Raw genomic sequence first — 19822 nt, 5'->3', positions numbered from 1 at the left:
GGGTCCCACGGGATCAACAGGGTGGAGGAGGGAGCAGTTATGGCTGCTCTCAGTCCGTCCCCAGGGGCTCTGCCTCTCTGTCCCAGCAACGGCTGCAAACCTCAGAGGGACCGTAGCCAGACAGTCTTGCTTCTCCCGTTTGAGTCTGGGTCCCTAGAGACTCGCTGGAGCTCAGAGTCTGAGGCTCCCTCCGGATTGAAACAGACAACCGCGCCCTCAGCCACCAGCCCGCGCCGCGCGCACTCCGCACCTTAGTATTTTACTTCAGCACTGCGCCTCCTCTGATTCTCGGTTCCTTCTAGTTGTAGAATTTCCACTCAGCCAGCCTTCCTGTGGTTCTGGATGATGTCCTTTCCGTCTTTTAGTTGTATTTTTGAAGTGGTTGTTCGAGGCAGCAAACTCCGGTGTTTACCTATGCCGCCATCGTGGTCCAATTCTCCTTTTTCTTGCTTTTTTTGAGGTCAAAGCTTTATTTTCATTCAGTTTTCTTCCACCACTTTCTGTGGTATTCCTTGCACCATCTTTCCATGTATCTGGAGTGATAACAGTACCAAGTTTCTTTTCACATTTTTCGCACACCATCCTTCCGCGACTGTTCCCTTAGTCGCCTGTGGTACTTTATTACAACATCCCTAGGACACTAATACACAGACTTTCAAAAGCAGTATTTGGGACAATTGACTTTCCATTGGGGGAAAAAAGCAAAAAACATTGAGGTAATCAATACTGTATACCATTAAGAAATTACATTCATTCCATGTAAGTTAAAAATCTAAACACAAGCCCTGGCTGGTGTGCTCAGTGGTTAGAGCATGAGCCTGCTTACTGGAGAGTCGCAGGTTCAATTTCAGTTGAGGGCTCATACCTGGGTTGCAGGTTTAATCCTCGATTTCGGGGTGCATGCAGGAGGCAACCAGTCGATGTCTCTCTCAGTCACTCAGACTGATGTTTCTCTGTCTCTCCCCCTACCTCTTCCCTTCCACTCTCTAAAAATCAATGGAAAAAAACCCTCATTTCTAGGGTGAGGTTAAAAAAAAATCTAAACATAAAATTAAACATCAGCATTTTGGAAGAAAATGTAGAATATCTTTGTAACCTTAGTGTAAAAAAAGGTTCCTTAAAACACAGAAAACAAAATAACCTAAGAAAAGATTGATATATTTACATCACAATAAAAATTTTATGTATAGTATTAGCATAAATAAAATTTAAATATTTAGACACACTAGGAGAAAGCATTTGCGACCTAATGTAGTCAACAATCAATGTACAAAGCATATAAAGAAGTCTTCGAAATAAAAGGACAAGTGGCCCAGTAAAAATATAGGCAAAGGATATGAATAGGTAATTCACAGAACTGAAAATGGATTGAAAATTGTGAAATTCAGACAATGAAACTCTATACAAAATTACAATACATCAGTTCTCTAGCAATATGGACAGATCTCAATGTTGAATGAAAAATGCAAGTTGCAGTATAATAAAGCACTTTTGCATAAAAGACAAAGCAATAGTATATATTATTCATAGATATGTATGAGTATTAAAAGTTAAAAACATGAAATGAAAAGTTACCACATTCATCATACTGTTTACGTCTCCAAGAGGAGGAGAATAAGACTGAATGTAAGAACAAGATTGAAGAGTGGACCAAGAAGACTTGAGCTTCATCTATCATATTCTGTTTTATTAAAAGGAAATTTGAAGAAAAAATGTTAAATTTGTTAGGTCAATGGTAAATACAAGGATGCTTGTTACAGTCTGTGATTTTTTCAGATCTTGTAAACTGAAAGTTAAAGTAATAAACAATAAAGGCTTTTTGAGCATTTTTGAAAAACATCTGTTTAAAAGTAAGGACTTTGCCCGGCTGATGTTGCTCAGTGGTTGAGCGTCTATATATGAACCAGATCATAGTTCAATCCCCACATACCCAGTTGTGGGCTCAATCCCCAGTGGGGCGTGTGGGAAGCAGCCAATTGATGATTCTTTCTCATCATTGATATTTCCTTTCCTCTCCCTTCCTCTCTGAAATCAATAAAACTATATTTAAAAGTAAGGAAATTACTATAGAGAAGAGAATAAGTATATTTAACACAAATAAAAACATTCAATTCTGCTATAATACATCATACGCATTTCAAAAAATCACAGTGCCAGGCAAAATCATGCAATAAAAACCACAGCTTAATGGAGAAACGGTGTTAGGCACACAACACTCAAAAAGTTTATCAGTGGTGGCCCTGGCCAGGTGGCTTAGTTGACTGGAGTGTTGACCAATATGCCAGGGTTTCGGGTACTGTCCCTGGTCAGGGCACATGGGACAATCAACCAGTGGATGCCTGAATGGGTGGGGCAATGAATCGATGTTTCTCTCTCTCTTTAAAAAATGGATTTCAGGAAATGAGAGGGAGAGAGAAATAGAAACATCAATAAGAGAGAATCATTGATCAGCTGCCTCCTGCACATCCCACACTGGGAATCCAGCCTGCAACCCAGGCATGTGTCCTGACCAGGAATTGAACCGAGACCTGGTTCATAGGTTGACGCTCAACCACTGCACCACGCCAACTGGCTCAAATCAGTAACATAGAAGAAAAAAAGTTTGTCAGTGAGATGTTAAAAAAAGATAGGAACTCTGGCTGGTAGCTTGGTTAGAACATCCTCCCTATATGCCAAGGTTGCTAGTTGGGTCTCTGGTCAGGGCACATACACGAAGCAACCAATGAATGGATAAATAAATGGAACAACAATTTAGGGTTTTTTCCCTCTTTCCCTCCTATTTTCTCTCTCTAAAACTTAAAGTGTTTTTTAAGGAGGACCTATGTAATACTTCAAACAAAGATTTTTTAAAAAAAATTTAACCCTGGCTGGTGTGGCTCAGTTGGTTGGGCTTCAGCTTGGGTGCCAACTCCCAAGCAGTGGAAAAGATACATAAATTGTACATAAAAGATACAACCCTAACCCTTGGATGTTTCAAGGGTCAACTATATATGCAAGGGCTAAAGGTTGGTATTTCTGTCTAAAGAGAAAGATTATTGTATTTAATAGTGTTGTATGATTGGCTCTCCATATGTATGTAAATAAATATACCAATCGCCTCTATAGGATTAAACTGTAAATCCAAATGTTTAAAAAAATTAGTAGAATATCTATATAAACTTATGGTGTGGGAAACACTTAAAATTAAACTATGGAAAATACTCAGATTTTTAACTAAGTGAAAGGCTCGGAATGTTTGGCGAATATAAAGTCAAAATACAGTTTATATATTGGGAGAAAACATTTGCTAGTCAATCAAAGAATTAACCCTAATATAAGAAAGTTCATTCAAATTATAAGAGCCCACTAGAACGCTGAACAAAGGATATGAACAGTCATGCACAAAGATATGTGGACCGTCCCCAAAAAGTATGAAAAGGATGTTAAGTCTCACAGATTAATGCATATTAGAATAATGAAATACAATTTTTTTACCCATCACATTGGCAAAAACGTATGTTTTAAGGATATCCTGTGCTGGCACAGGTGTAAAGAAATGTTTTATCTTATTAGCTAGGGTCAAAGTGCCGTATTCTTTTTGGAATATGGAAGAGTTGTGGTTAACAGCAGAACCACATAACTGGAACAGGGAAGGAGCTGTTCCCAAGAAAGGAGCTGCCAAACATTAAAAACTGTGTCCGCTCCAAAAGTCTTTTAAATGGCTGAGAAGGAGCCAGAGTCATTTTGAAGCAATCACGCTTGTATGTGTATTATGTATGTACTTGCAGGTACCTCTGACTTTTGAGGATATTGCCATTTACTTCTCGGAGCAAGAATGGCAGGATCTAGAGGCCTGGCAGAAGGAGCTTTACAAGCGCGTGATGAGAACCAATTATGAGATTCTGGTTTCTCTAGGTAAGAAGTGTTCAACTTTTTTTGTGGGTAAATCATGGAACTGGGTACTGTATGATGTTCCTGTTGGTCGGTCAGCTAGCCAGATTTCTCAGAAATTAACTCAGAAAAGCATTTTACCCCATATTCTTCCACTAATACTCCCATCAGCATTGCTGATCCTTACTCAAGGGTAGACAACGTTACATGAGAGTATTTGATGCAGCATGGAAGGTAAGGTGGTCGGGAGTGACTAAATAAGTATATTTCAGGGCATTTAGTCACTACATACTTCCAGATTCCAGGATTTTCCACATAGGCACATGCCTAGCTCATATTCATACAGTACCCAGATATTTTAACCTAGGGTATTCTTGTCTGTCACTTTTTCCGGGCGTGTCCATATGCCTTGGAAACGCTAATGTTACTTTCCCCTGCAATGAGATTTGGCAAGGCTGTCCACTGACATGTTGAACGGCAGCTGTCTCTGCATGCTTGTGGTCATGGGTGTTCTTTTTAGTCTTGCTGCTGACTTGGCCTTTATAGTTCTTTTTATTATCAAATATGTTTATTAAAAATTCAGGTCTTTCTGAAAAGCATCAAATGATAAAATCTCCTCATTCTCACTCCCTCAGTTAATTCCCTAAAGGCAACCACTTTTAACCATTTTTTTTTCTTTTTTAAATTTATGAGAAAGAGAGAGATTGATTTGTTGTTCCATTTATTTATGCATTCATTGGTTGATTCTCATATGTGCCCTGAGCAGGGATTAAACCCACAACCTTGGTGTGTCAAGACAACACTCTAACCAACTGAGCTACCCGGCCAGGGCTAACCACTTCTATTTTAGTTCTTACTGTGGTTTCCTTCAATCTGTGTAACTGTCATGCTTACACCTCTGTTTCTTGATTTATCATGTTTAGGCAGCATAACTATAACATGAAAAAGGAGGCATTAGCCCACTTATGCTGTCAATTTTCTGTCTCCTTTCTCCCCAGATTTTGATAATTTTTTCATGCCTCTATTGGCTACTTTAATGATTTAAATAATAAACTTCTAGATTGTGTGCCATGAAATTTACATCTCTTGACTCCTTTAGTATATGAAGATAAGGTAGTTAGTTCTCCTATACTTCCTTCCATCTCTCCTGCCAGTTCCTGACAGCCAGACCATTTCCTTTAGATTGAAAAGTATCTAATACTTATATTTTGTTTCATTACCATAATTTTTCCAGGTACTTTCTATAGAGTGTTTCTGAAACATAACTAAGATGTTACATTATTTTCATCGTTATTATTAAAGAACCAATTAAAGTAATTGAGTCTATAGGTAATTATGTCATTACTTCTGTGCCACCCAAAAAGAATATTCCAAGCATCAAAATCAAATGGATTTATTGTTGTGGGTGTGGTCTGCATTTCCTTAATGGCTCACCACGTTGAGCATTTTTTTTAAATCTTCTTTGAAGAAATGTCTATTCAAATACTTTGCCCATTTTTACATTGGGTTATTTCTCTTTTTATTGTTGAATTATAAGTGTTCTCTATTTGCTCTATATCCTGGACCTTTATCAGATACATGATTTGTAACTATTTTTTTCTATTCTGTGGGTTTTCTATTTACTTTCTTCATGGTGTCCTTTGAAGCACAAAAGCTTTCAATTTTGAAGAAGTACAGTTTATTTTTTCTTTTGTTGCTTGAGCTTTTGATGCCATATCTAAGAAACCATTGCCTAATCCAAAGTCATAAAGATTCACTCCTATGTTTTCTTCCAAGAGTCTTATCCTTTTAGCACTTACATTTAGGTCTTTGATGTGTTTTGAGTTAGTTTTTGTATATGGTGTAAGGTAGAAATCTACTTTTACATATGGGTATCCAATTGTCCCAACACCATTTGTTGAAAATACTATTTTCCCCCTATCAAATTCTCTATAGTCAATTGATTCTTTTGGAAAATCAATTCACTATAAATGTCCATTTATTTCTGGATTCTCAATTCTGTTTCATCCATCTATATGTCTATCCTTATGTCCCGACAACACTGTTTTGATTATTATTGCTTTTAGGATCAGTTTGTCAATTTCTACTCCCTCCCCTGCCCCCACAAGTAAGCAGATGGGATTTGGGGACTATTGTCATCTTAACATTAAGTCTTCCAATTTATGAACATGGGATATCTTTCCATTTATTTAGGACTTTAAAATATTTTAAAACAATATTTCACATTTTTATTTTACAAGTCTTGCATTAATTTTATTCCTAAGTATTTTACTCTTTATTAATTTTATTAATTTTATTCCTAAGTATTAATTTTATTTTATTAATTTTATTCCTAAGTATTTTACTCTTTTGTTTTTTTAATATATTTTATTGATTTTTTACAGAGAGGAAGAGAGAGATAGAGAGTTAGAAACATCAATGAGAGAGAAACATCGACCAGCTGCCTCCTGCACACCTCCTACTGGGGATGTGCCCGCAACCAAGGTACATGCCCTTGACCGGAATCGAACCTGGGACCTCTCAGTCCGCAGGCTGACGCTCTATCCACTGAGCCAAACCGGCCACGGCTATTTTACTCTTTTGGATGTTATGTAGTTGAATATTATTTTGTTTGTTTTTGGAAAAATACTTTTATTTCAAAAGCTGCTGGGAGTTCAACCCAGATGAAGATTGATAATAAATGTATGGATTTTTTAAAAAGATAGTGATTTCTTTTTTCATGAGAGCAGCCTTAGAATTCTTTGGGTGTTGAAGTCAGATTTCAGAGCCTGAGGAGGACTCGGGAGCAGTGTGTGACCAGTCTGCACCTGTATGGTGCCATCTGACATTTATCCCGGAGGTATTGCCCAGATTGTCTCTCCTCTGATCGGGCCATCCACAACCTCCTCTAGCAGCCTTTGAAGCATACTTTTGGTAGTTACTGAAAAAAAGTTTTACTTGAAAATACAGAGGGTAAACCTTTCTTACAGGGGAATGGGGACATATATATTTGAGAATCTTGCAACTTTTAATTCATCCTTTTACTCTTTGCAACCCACTATATTCTAGCAGAACTCAGCCATGGTTTAGGTTGTCGTTAGCACTGTCACTAGAAGTACTTCTGAGAGAATTTTTGCTGGAGCCACCTACTTTGAAATTTCCAGGGACAACCATTTCAGTTCTTATTTTTGTATACCCCCCTCTTCCCAGGGATCTCCAGTTGTCCCACCATTTTCAGAGCACACTACTAGTGTATTTTATGAAATCCATGACAATATACAGCATTGCTAGATATATGGGGACAAAGACAAGATTAAAATAGCACAAGATAGCTTATCTCATGTTATGTGTGGGAAATTTTGCTCTTCTTTGTGTAAATTATTATTTTTTTTTGTTAATCTTCACCTAAGGATATTTTTTCCATTGATTTTAAGAGAGAATGGAAGGGAGGAGAGAGAGAGAAACATTGATGATGTGAGAGAGACACATGGATTGGTTGCCTCCTGCATTTGCCCTGTCTGGGCTGGGGATCAAACCAGAGACCCTTTGGTGCATGGGCCGACGCTCTAACCACTTAGCATCACCAGCCAGACTATAATCTGTTTTTTGATATCTCTTTTCCTACATTGTCCCGAGTAAATTTTAAGAAATTTAAAAAGTCAGTGTGCTTTAAATTTCACACTCAAGGAAACCAAACTCCCATTTGGCTTCTCTGTACAGATGGTGGACTTCCCAAACCGGAGCTGATATCCCGGATTGAACAGGGGAGAGAGCTCTTCAGGAATTTAGGAGAACCACAGAAGTCAGGAAACGTGATTTTCAACCCTGCTGATTTGCATTTCGATCCAGTTATTGAGGGACAGCAGTTTTGGAGTAAGTATAAAGAAATCAGGGCCCTGTCCTTAACGATGTCACATTCAGGTTTCTTACTTCTAATTACTTCTGATCTTGTCTTGTTTGGCTGGGCTGAGGCTTGGCATCTGGGTTCTGGAGCCTGAGTCTGGATCTTGCCTTTTCTGAGTGACCTTGGGCAGGTTATTCAACCTCTCAGTATTTCATTTCCTAACTATAACATGAAGCTAATAAAAGCACGTACATTATAGGGTTAAAGTAGTAAGAGCTCAGTAAGTGTGAGCTGTTCTGAGTAGGGGTGGGGGGGAAAATTGCTTCCTCCCGTCTGGAGACTGTTGTCTCTGTTGGAATGGCTAAACCTTAACTCTCCTCTTGTTTCCTGTCCTGATGAAGAGTCTGGGACTTCTGGATCCCTCAGAGTCAGTGTTAGGTATGGGATGAGAAAGTCAAATGTGGGCATCATTCCAAGAAATCTTGTCAGTAGTTTGTTTAGCTTTTAGCTGCTGCTTTCTGGAGAATAAAAGTTTTTCTGCACAAATTATTTCACTTTTTGCCACCTGCTTTTCTTTCAAGAAACCTTTTTATTTATTTATTTATTTATTTTAAAATATATTTTATTGATTTTTTACAGAGAGGAAGGGAGAGAGATAGAGAGTTAGAAACATCGATGAGAGAGAAATATCGATCAGCTGCCTCCTGCACATCTCCTACTGGGGATGTGCCCGCAACCCAGGTACATGCCCTTGACCGGAATCGAACCTGGGACCTTTCAGTCCGCAGGCCGACGCTCTATCCACTGAGCCAAACCGGTTTTGGCTCAAGAAACCTTTTTAAATAGTTAGAAGGGAAAAGAGAAGAAGAAAGAAAAGAAGGAAAAAATAGTTAGAAGGAAGTTGGAAGAGGGAGGAACAGACACAAGGCCTTGCTGCCTGGCTTAGGGGCAGCTGTGGAGCACACAGAGCCACATGTCAGTCAGGGCTGTCAGTGAACTGCCCTTTTCCCTTCCTGACTCCAGGAATGTGCACATCAGAGTGGGGCAATCGTGGTGAACGTTGACAGGACGTGCAGTCCGCCAGGCTCATGCTGAGCACTCGGCACACATTAGCTCCTTTCATTCTCACAGCAGTCTCATTGTTCCCCTGTTTCTCTAGGAGAAGGATCTGAAGCCAAAGTAGCTTGAGAAATGTTGCAGTGGACACATGGGATTCGAACCCAGACATGCTGGATTCAGAGCTTAGGCCCTACATTGGTGACCTGTGTTTTCCTCTTATTCTAAGAAAGTCTGTTCGGTTTACTTTCAGCAGACTCACCAAACTCCTGGTCATGAAGCAGAACCAAACTGAAATGTGCCCTGTGTACAGTTTAGTGGAAATGGGCTTCCCAGGCCACCAGAGGTCACTGTTGCAGATCACTTTCCTAGTGACATAGCCTTTCATCATGCCATAGACACGAATTCTGACTGAATTTTTGATTTCAGTTTCAGGAAGCCAGCAAGCTGTGAATTCAAGAGAATCCGAATGCCATTTCCGAGTCAATCCTCTTGAGAGCCAGGGTTCCTCCGAACCCTTACTAAGAAAAAGTGAAGATGTTTCCTTCAGGCCGGACCAAGACATCACCTTCATGAAGCCAGACAGACACGATCCACGGGCTCTACTCCCAGCAGCCCACCATTCCTGGAAACCCACCCGCAGAGAAAGAATCTCGAACCCCAGAACTCTGGGTCCCCCAGGCCTCCAGGAGATGACCTCCTGGGAGGGCACCCCACATCCTTGCCCCGTCTGTGGGGAAAGCTTTTGGGAGAAGAATCATGTAGAGAAGCACCAGGGGAGCCACTCGAAGGACCAGCCACATGGGGCCTGGAAGAAACTCAGCAAACAAGCTGACCTGCAGCATCAGCGGAGCATCCCTCGGGGACAGAGGCACTTCCGATGTCATGAATGTGGGAGGAGCTTCTGCCTAAAGCGGGATTTGCTTAAACATCTGGCCGCACACACAGGGAAGAGCTCACTGCAGTGCCCTGAATGCAATATATGCTTCCATCACAAGTGGACCCTTTTCAGCCACCACCTTCTGCACCAGGGGGAGAGCCCTTCCCAGTGCCCCAGATGTGACAGGAGCTTTCTCCCGAAGACCAGCACACAGGCTCACCAGGGCCAGCGCAGCGGGGCGAGGCCCGTCTTCCCGAGAGAGGGCGACAGGGCCTTCTGTGAGAAGGCCAGGCTCAGCAGTGTGCACTCAGGACAGAGGCCAGGCCCAGGCCCAGGTCTGCCTCTTGAGGAGCGCTGCCACTTGATGGGGGGCATGGAGCATGTCCTCCAGCGCTGCCCTGCCAGAGAGAGGCCATTCCTTTGCACAGCATGTGACAAGTGCTTCTCTACCAGGGCCAAGCTCACCAGCCATGTCAGGGTGCACAAGGGGGAAAAGCCCTTCCCGTGCCTGGAGTGTGGCAAGAGCTTCCGCCTGAGTGGCCTGCTGAAGGTCCACCAGCGTGTGCACAGTGGAGAGAGACCCTTCTCCTGCAGGAAGTGTGGCAAGGGGTTCAGCAAACAGTGCAAACTCGCCGAACACACCCGAGTGCACAGCGGGGAGAAGCCTTTCTGGTGTGCCGAGTGTGGCAGGAATTTCCGCCAGAGGGGACAGCTGCTGAGGCACCAGCGACTGCACACGGATGAGAAGCCCTTCCAGTGCCCCGAGTGTGAGCTGAGCTTCCGTCTGAAGAGCATGTTGAGAGCCCACCGGCTCCGACACAGTGGGGAGAGGCCATTCTCCTGCAGTGAGTGTGGCCGCGGCTTCACTCACCAGTGCAAGCTCCGTGAGCACCTGCGTGTGCACAGCGGGGAGAGGCCTTTCCAGTGCCCCGAGTGTGACAAGAGCTTCCGCCTGAAGGGCATCCTGAAGGCCCACCAGCGCACCCACAGCGCCGAGAGGCCGTTCTCCTGTGCGGAGTGCAGCAAGGGCTTCACCAGGCAGTCTAAGCTCACCGAGCACCTGCGCGTGCACAGTGGGGAGAGGCCCTTCCAGTGCGCCGACTGCGACAGGAGTTTCCGCCTCAAGGGGCAGCTGCTGAGTCACCAGCGCCTGCACACAGGAGAGAGGCCCTTCCAGTGCCCGCAGTGTGACAAGAGCTATCGTGTGAAGGCGGACATGAAGGCCCACCAGCTGCTGCACAGCGGGCAGATGCCGTTCTCCTGTGAGTGTGGCAAAGGCTTTGCCAAGCAGTCAAAACTTGTCGAACACATCAGGACACACACGGGGGAGAAGCCCTTTCGGTGTCTGAAATGTGACAAGAGTTTCCGCTTGAAGGCACAGCTGCTCAGCCACCAAGGCCTGCACACAGGAGAGCGACCTTTCCACTGCCCTGAGTGTGACAAAACCTTCCGGGAAAAGGGACACATGCTTAGGCACCAGCGCATACATCGGCCAGAAAGGCCTTTTGCCTGTGGCGACTGTGGGAAGGGCTTCATTTATAAGTCCAAACTTGCTGAACACATCCGAGTGCACACAAAATCCTGTCGTGCTCCGAGTGGGCCTGACATTCAGAAACGGCTCAGCCAGCTGTTTGCAATGATCGAGGCTGACTGGAGCTGAGACAGAGTGGCAGCCATCCAGATAAGCAGTCATCGGGCTCATGGTGCCTGGGGATCCACAGCAACCATAGCTGAACCCACTGCTGCACACGCTGGTGGACCTTCAGCAGGCCACTCGGGGGAAGCCCTTGTCACACTCCAGGCACAGGTTTCAGGAACAAGGCCCCTTTTTGAGCAAGAATGTAATACAAGTTAGGAATATAAGAAACCACTAAGAATTTTCTTTCTTAAATCATCACCAGTTGTATTTTCTATCCATTGATAAAAAGAGACATTTGTTTTTCCTACCATCTTAAGTGGCAATTTTACCCAAATGCTTAGCTAGCTTTGAAATCCCAGCTTGAATTTAGACAGGAAATCCCTCTAGTACTGGCTGTTACATGTCATTCCCCTTTTCTTTTTTCATAGTATGATCCTAAGCTGGCGTGGCTTCAATCCAGTGAATTTTGTTGCAGACATTAGATTTGGTTAGATTGACTTGTTTGGAAACTGATAGTAATAAAACAAGTTTTCTGAATAGTTTATGAGAGTGCTTAAGTTTCACAGCAGTTCCACAGTGATTATGCATAGTTCCCCTAGGGAAAAGCTGCTAATTTCAGCAAGAATTGGCTAATCTGAGTTGAAGAAATATAAAACTGAAGGTGCTAAAATGTATGGGACTAGAATTTAGCTAAGAGATTGGGAAAGGTGTCGATTCGGGAGCTCCAGAACAGAGATGCTATTTGAAGCTGAGAGAGTAAATGAGATTCCCATTCACCCCAATTAGCAGATGACTAAATTCCAAGTTGAGATAAAACAACAGGCAGCAACAGCTTAGTGTGGAGAGTTTTCAAGCAAATAAAAGTAGAAGTAAACACAATACAAGTAGAAGTCCAGGGAAATGCCGCCTTTGGTACATTAAGTGAGGGTTCTGTGTGCACAGAATGTTTATACTTTAGGGAAAGAGTTTTCTTTCACACAAAGAATTCCTGGCTTTTAGAGGGTTCACATTGCATGTAACAGAATGGCTGATTTGTAATTCTGAAGGCTGATAGAAAATGAGATTGTCAGTAAACAGTAATAGACATGGCTATGAAACAATGTCACAGATTATTTTCTGTGGAACACTAGCTCCAAAGAGACGCTTATAAAAAAAATTACATGACCAATTAGTTTAAATAAAGTTGAACAATTCCCTCACCCTGCTTCCCACAGACACAGTCCATGACTCTCCGAGAGGAAGACATACTGTGAATCATATTCTGAATGTACTTGGCCTTGGGATCCTTTCTTTTCTTTTTTCCTAAAACACTTACTGTGATCTGTGGATCTTCTGCAGGACTCATTTTTTAAAAATTACTTAAGAATAGTCCTGGCTCCAACAAAATAGCCCTTAGTCTGTTCAGAAGAGTGAGAATCCCATGAAATGAGGTCTTGGGTCTTAGAGAACAAAGAAAAAAGACCTGTAAGTCAGATTAAACTTGAATAGTTTAGAGCCCCCGATGTTTCCTTAAGTGATGGGACACTAACAAGGGTGATTGATAATATTAAGAGATGGTGTCATTTAGGCAGGTTTCTAATCACTCAGAGCTGCTCTGATGTCTGTTGTGTTCACAGCATTGCGAACCTCAGAAAGCATAGCGATAGACTCAGCATAGCTAAGCAGGGGCGGTGGCCTGCTCCAGAGGAGCACTGCAGTGTGGGGACCTCGAGGAAGAGCATGTGACTGTGAAGCAGGTAGTGGTTTTGAAGGGAACTGCAGGCCAGGGACTCTAGGCTGGTGTTCTCGCAGACTCTCATAAGTGAAGGATCTCAGAGATCCTAAAAGATCCAGAGTGTTTGAATTTTGTTAGAAATGGCATGTTTGGGGGAAGTTGAGAAAAAGGCTAAGTACCAACTAAACCCAGTGCCCCAGGTTGCTCACACTAAAAATGAAAAAGATACCAGAGCGATGTTTAAAGAATAGAAGGACTTCTGGGAAACAAGGTGGCACAAGCACAGGTTCATAAAACTCCCCTTCCTGTTCTGCCCCAATTCCTCAAAGGAAAAATCAATGCTGAGATATGCTGGTGCAATCCCAGACCTTCAAGAATAAGTAAGGATGCCTACAAGAACCCCATCACCTGCCCAAAGAAGCCTATCTCCTATAGGCATGTCAAACTCAAAAGGTTAGCACGGGCCAAATAAACGAGGCATGAGGCCCGTGGGCCATGAGTTTGACATGCTTGTCCTACAAAGTAATCTGAAGAGCCCAATAGTGAAGATCACATTAAAGCAGCGGTTTTCCACCTGTGGGTCTCGAACCCTTTGGCAGTCGAACAAGCCCAATAGTGAAGATCACATTAAAGCAGCGGTTTTCAACCTGTGGGTCGTGAACCCTTTGGCAGTCGAACAACCCTTCCACAGGGGTCGCCTAAGACCATCCTGCATATCAGATATTTACATTATAATTCATAACAGTAGCAACATTACAGTTATGAAGTAGCAACGAAAATAATTTTATGGTTGGGTCACAACATGAGGAACTGTATTTAAAGGGCCAGAAGGTTGAGAACCACTGCATTAAAGGGACATAATGAAAGAAAAAAGATCCCAATAAAATTATGGAGCCCCACCAGCATGGCTCAGTGGTTGAGTGTCAACCTATGAACCAGGAGGTCATAGTTCAATTCACGATTAGGGCACATGCCCAAGTTTCGGGCTTGATCCAGAGTGTGGGAGGTGCAGGAGGCAGCCGATCAATGATTCTCTCATCATTGATGTTTCTATTTCTCTCTTCCTCTCCTTTCCTCTCTGAAATCAATAAAAAGATTTTTAAAAATTATGGAATGTATTATATTATTGATTACCCAGAACACCCAGCAGAATCAGCAAAGTAACTATTACAAATAAGGAAAAAGATCCTGACTGGTGTGGCTTAGTTGGTTTAATAGAACTGAAAGGTCATGGTTCTATTCCTGGTCAGGGCACATACCTAGGTTGTAGGTTTGATCCCCAGTTGGGGCACATAGAAGAGGCAATTGTTTCTCACATTAATGTTTCTTTCTCTCTCTCTCTCTCTCTCTCTCTCTCTCTCTCTCTCTCAAAATCATATCCTTGGGTCAGGATTTAAAAGAAGAAAATAGATCAGCCCCAGCCAGGTGGCTCAGCTGGTTGGAGCTCAGTTAGTTGGAGCGTCTTCCCATATACCAAAAAGGTTTGGGGTTCTATCCCGTCAGGGCACATGCAAGAATCAACCAAAGACTGCATAAACAAGTGGAACAACAAATCGATGTTTCTTTCTCTAAAAAATAAATGAGTAAAAAAAAAATGTTTAAAGAAACAAAAAGATGCACAGTGCTACCAGTCACAGGAGGCTGTGGCTATATAGAAGCACAAAGAGCTGACCGTTCCCAGGATGCCCTGCGTGTCCCCAGGGCAACGGCTGGGGCAGGACGGGGCTGACAGACGCAGGCTCCGCCCCAGCACCGCCGGGCACCAGGGCCTCCCCTCGCAGAGCCCGGCAGGTGCTGAAAGCTCAGGCTGCAGGACCCTGCAGGACCATCAGGTGGGAGTGGTGACATCTAGGCCCGGCAGAGGGGGTGGCCCGCGCGGGAGCCCCGGCCCAGCCTTCAAACAGGAGCTCCCCGCCCTGGGGTCCCGGAGGGCAGTGCAGGGAAATCCATGCTCCCACCCCAGACAGTTCCCTTCTGGGCTGGGAGCATGGAATTTTACCTTTATCCATTCAGCGTGTGGCCCCCAGAGGGCGCTCTGTGAACACTTGTTGAATCAATCAATGGATTAATGAGAGTCCTACCCTTCACGACCGATTTTACAGTCAGCCCAAGGCTTTCTGAGTGTTCCTGTTTCCCTGGACCTCAGCTTGTTGGCGAGGTATAGAATGGAAGAAAAAAGAACACAGGACCTTATGGCTGAGAAAAAGAAAGGAGTCCCAGAGAGGGACATACATAGTACAATACTAAATTGCAGTGATTGGGACTGTCACTTTAATAACAGTTCTTTAAAAAATGGTAACGATGGGTGCAACTCTTACTTTAGTTTTAAGTCTCTTAAAGGCCCCCTGGGGTGACAGGAACTGTTTCCTGATACTTAGCCTGAATTGAAACAATGTTTCTCAAGAAACACGACAATTTCTTATTGTCTTTTTCACCAATACAAAAATAAATAGATAGTATTCAGGTAAGGTCTTCATTTTATGCAATTTCCTTTATCAGAGGAAAGTGAGTTACAACAGGTTAAAGTGACTTGCTCCAGGTCACTTCAGCTAGTGATTGAAAGTACAGCTTGGGTTTCTGGAGTTCCAGTTCTGTGCTCTTCCTTCTTACCTTCAACAAATATTTATTGGGACTTCTTTCCTTTAATAAATATTAAATATTATTCTTCACAGTATTGCTTCCCTGGGGTGTGGCTGCCTAGCCACGCTTCTTTCTCACATTTTACAGCTTATCAGGAAGCTATGGGGCATTTTCTATACTCCTCTTTGTCACCTTCTAGGAAAATGATATTTTGATTTTGGGTGCAAAAAGTTTTGAAGAAGTTAATTGATGACCCATCATTTCTTTCTGACATTTCTAATGTGTTCTTGGGGGCAAATACTTTTCAATTTAAATTTCATTTTAATGGAGTGAAAAACAGTACCAATTGTAGAAGATTCTGAGGATGTAACTTTCTGTATTTCTTTCTTAGAAACACAGTGTTTATAAGGTATCACACAGAAAGCATTGAAGACAGTTCTATGCAGACTTTATCACATAGTACTATAACATGTTTGCATGACTATGTCCTACAAGACTTACACACTTATATGACTGTCTTGTGGTTTGTGTTCATTTAATGAATCAAACTATTAGTTTTAGGTCCTGATTCTTTAGTTAGAAACTAGAGGCCTGATGCACAAAATTCATGCAAGAGTAGGCCTTCCTTCCCCCCGCTGCTGGCACTGGCTTCTCTCTGGCACCTGGCATCCGGGCTTCCCTCGCAACCCCAGCTTTGTCCGGAAGGTCATCCATAAGGATGTCCAGTCTAATTAGCATAGTACACTTTTATTATTATAGATGTGTTTTCTGAGGTTCCAGTGACTGACTTCTTTATGTTTTCTCCCCACTATACCTGTAAAACAAAGGCCTATTTATTCAGTGATCCACCTCTTCCTGGGTATGAGTCTGATTTGTTTGCAGCCAATGTTAACTTTTGGAAAGAGGACCAAAAAAATGATTACAACTTCTTCCTGGTATTATGTCACCAAAACCTTGCCTGTTTTATATATTGAAAAGTCTGACTTCTCAAGATCCTTTTGGGAACTCCTTATGTGATATGAACAAAGGTAGAAGACTTATAACCATTACTGGTGAGGGCAGGTATGAAGCCATCCTGAGACAAAAGGAAATGTGTTCAAGGGTCCAGGGGGAGTGCCCTTTGATGATGTGCCTGGCCATCTGTTTCTGAGCACAAGAGTACAAGAATCTGATGAGCATCAGAAAGTACCTTACAATACCCCTGGCTGGTTAGCTCACTGGGTTAGAGCATCATCCTGATACACCAAGGTTTTTGGTTCAATCCCCAGCATGGCACATACAAGAATGACCCAGTGAGTGCCTAAATAAGAGATATTTCTCTCTCTAGGAATTATTATTTTTTATATATTTTATTGATTTTTTACAGAGAGGAAGGGAGAGAGATAGAGAGTTAGAAACATCGATGAGAGAGAAACATCTATCAACTGCCTCCTGCACATCTCCTACTGGGGATGTGCCTGCAACCCAGGTACATGCCCTCGACCGGAATCGAACCCGGGACCCTTCAGTCCGCAGGCCGACGCTCTATCCACTGAGCCAAACCGGTTTCGGCAGGAATTATGTTTTTATTGAAAAATTGAGAGTAATTCCTGAAATCACAAATCTCTGCAGGCCATCTGTTCTTTCTGTTTGCTGCTTGGCTGGCCTTTCGTGGACATCAATTTCCTTTATCAGCAGGATCTCCTGCCCTACCCTTCTAGTGACTTTTATTTTTTGTTAATCCTCACCTGAGGATAGTTTTTCCATTGATTTTTAGAGACTAGAAGGGAGGGGAAGAGATAGAAACATTGATGTGAGAAAGATACACATTGATTGGTTGCCTTCCACACGCACTTCAATCTGGACCAGGGATCAAGCCTGCAACCCAGGGCTGAAGCTCTACCCATTGCGCAAAACCAGCTAGGGCATAGCCAATGACTTTTAAAGTCATGGATATGTGTTTTTACATCTCTTTTGCAGTTGAAGATGCAGCAGTGATTCAGTGAGTGATTCACACAGTGGTGAGAGAGTATAAAATTATCTCCTCCCACCATTCTCTTCCAGTTTTCATGCAGGGAGAAGAAAAACTACCTGTAATTTTACTATTTAAAATCATGTCATAACTTCCTTATTCTATTCAACTTACATGGGGAAAAACACCCTCTTTCCTGCTGGATATGAATGAGGAAGAATGTAGCCCTAGGAACTGCCAAACTAACACATGGAAACGGAACTGAGAGCTAGAGAAACCTTATTCTGTTAACATTATTTGAGCTATCCGTGAACTTAGACTATCCCTGGACTGTACAGTCATGTGAGTCAGTAACATTTCCTTAATGTTTAAGATGTGTTGTAGTTGAGTTTTCTCTGGTCTGAGAAGTTGACAGTCTTTATTAGATAGTAACTGTCACCTGTTGTATCTTGGGACTCAGACCCGGATGAAGCACTGGGGACTTGGCAGGTAGTTTTAAAAGTGTAGGTTTTGCAGCATGCTGGCTTCAGCCCTCAGTAAGTTTCTAGAAAAACAGACGGCCTTGGGCTGTCAGGACCTTGATACTTTTCAGGAACACGAGGCAGTTATTTTGTAGCATGTCCCCCAATATGTGCCTTCATTATTTGGCTCAGGTTACTTATTTTTCAGCTGAAAAAGCAATGCTGTGTTCTCATTGTATCTTATTGGGTAGCACATGCTTTGTTTGTTTCACAATTGATGATGTTCACGTTGATCACTTAATGAAGGTCATGTCTACCAGACCTCCCCACTTTGAAGTTGTTTTTCCTCTTCTTTGTCATTACTATTTTGTGCCCTGGCCAGTGTAGCTCAGTTGGTTGGAGCATTGTCCAGTGCACCCAAGGGTCCTGGGTTTGATTCTTGGTCAAGTCACATACACAGGTTTCGGGTTTGACCCCCTGGTAGTATGGGAAGCAACCGATCAATGTTTCTCTCTCTCTTCCTCCTCCCCTTCTCTCTAAAATCAATAAGCATGTCCTTGGTGAGGTTAAAAAAAAGATGTTTAACTGTTTTACATTCTACATTCATAGCATTCTAATAAATCACTTAGTGTATACTCTGGTGTTGAGGTCTTTCTGCCCTACAAAAATAAGGGGGAACCATCAGGTTCACAGGAGCTCAATAAGACTATATTAAATTTAGCCCTAAACGGTTGTTGGCCTGCAGACTGAAGGGTCCCGGGTTCGATTTTGGTCAAGGGCATGCACCTTGGTTGCGGGCACATCCCCAGTGCGGAGTGTGCAGGAGGCAGCTGAATCGATGTTTCTCTCTCATCAATGTTTCTAACTCTCTATCCCTCTCCCTTCCTCTCTGTAAAAAATCAATAAAATATATTTAAAAAAAGAATATATTAAATTTAAAAACTCTAATTGTTGCCCTGGCCAGCGTTCTCAGTGGTTAGAACATCGGCCCTGGCACAGGAGGGTCTTGGGTTCGATTTCCATAGGTCGATGTTTCTCTCTCTCACTCCCTCCTCCCTCCCTTCCACTTTCTCTAAAAAAAAAAAAAAATCAATGGAAAAAATATTCTTGGGTGAGGATTAACAAAACAAACCAAAAAAACTCTAATTATTTAAGCCTGTGAGAGGCCAGCTTGCTTTCTTCCTCACTTAATAATCTGTATACACAGAAAAATACTCTTGCACTCTTGTGTTTTATTTTTTCTCCTTGTTTTCTATAACTCTGCAGGCATACTAAAACTCGGGCATTAAAGAAACCTGCTCATCCCTTCTCCAAGCCCAGGAAAGAAATGCAAGCTTTTATTTGCTCAAGAAGAAAAAACACGAGAAGACCATGAGCATAAGGTCGACTCGGGTGTCTCGTTTTCTTCTTCCCATCAACAGACTGGTTCGGACCCCTCCGCCCAACAGATCCCTAGTCTCCGGGGACCGCTGCAGGTTGAGCAGTCAGCCTTTGCGCTGACCGCTCTTCTAAGGACACGTGTTCTTCTTGCGAAGCACAACAGCCCTCCCGGAGCTCCGCCCCGCCCTGCACATACAGGCCCCGCCCACCCCACAGACGCCCAATCGTGCCACGATGCGTAGTACGGCCACGCCCCTCAGGCTCCTGCCGGCCGCCTTTGTTCTCCCCCGCTCCCTCTCTAAGCCTGTGCGCTCCCGGCAAACCGAGTGGCAGCTGCTGATTGGTGGCTCCGGCGCAGCCAATCAGAAGGGGGCACCTCACGTTAGGGCTCAGAGCTTTAAACGCAGGAGCCTGCCGGCGCGCGGAGGAGGCTGGGGAGGAGCGCGGGCGTGGAGGGCGGTGCCCGGA

At 43.1% G+C, this 19822-nt stretch overlaps 2 protein-coding genes across 2 annotated transcripts in view; both read left to right on the top strand.

The window, feature by feature from the left end:
- Positions 1 to 644: 644 nt before the first annotated feature.
- On the top strand, positions 645 to 12365 carry ZNF786 (zinc finger protein 786; the record flags this gene model as incomplete). Its single annotated transcript, XM_005862843.2, has 4 exons — positions 645 to 716; positions 3768 to 3894; positions 7570 to 7722; positions 9179 to 12365. Coding segments are annotated over 4 exons (2463 nt in total), but the record flags the coding sequence as incomplete, so codon positions are not given.
- A 7223-nt stretch (positions 12366 to 19588) lies between these two features.
- The window catches only part of PDIA4 (protein disulfide isomerase family A, member 4), a 19538-nt gene continuing 19304 nt past the window's right edge, over positions 19589 to 19822 (top strand). The window contains exon 1 of the mRNA XM_014536900.1: positions 19589 to 19697. Within this exon, the coding sequence (XP_014392386.1) occupies positions 19589 to 19697 (109 nt within the window). The remainder of the gene's footprint in view (positions 19698 to 19822) is intronic.

Source organism: Myotis brandtii, unplaced genomic scaffold (genome assembly GCF_000412655.1).
Source record: "Myotis brandtii unplaced genomic scaffold, ASM41265v1 scaffold168, whole genome shotgun sequence".
In the NCBI taxonomy this organism is placed as follows: Eukaryota; Metazoa; Chordata; class Mammalia; order Chiroptera; family Vespertilionidae; genus Myotis; species Myotis brandtii.
The sequence above is the reverse complement of the archived record's forward strand: the minus strand, read 5'-3'. Positions and strand labels throughout refer to the sequence as shown.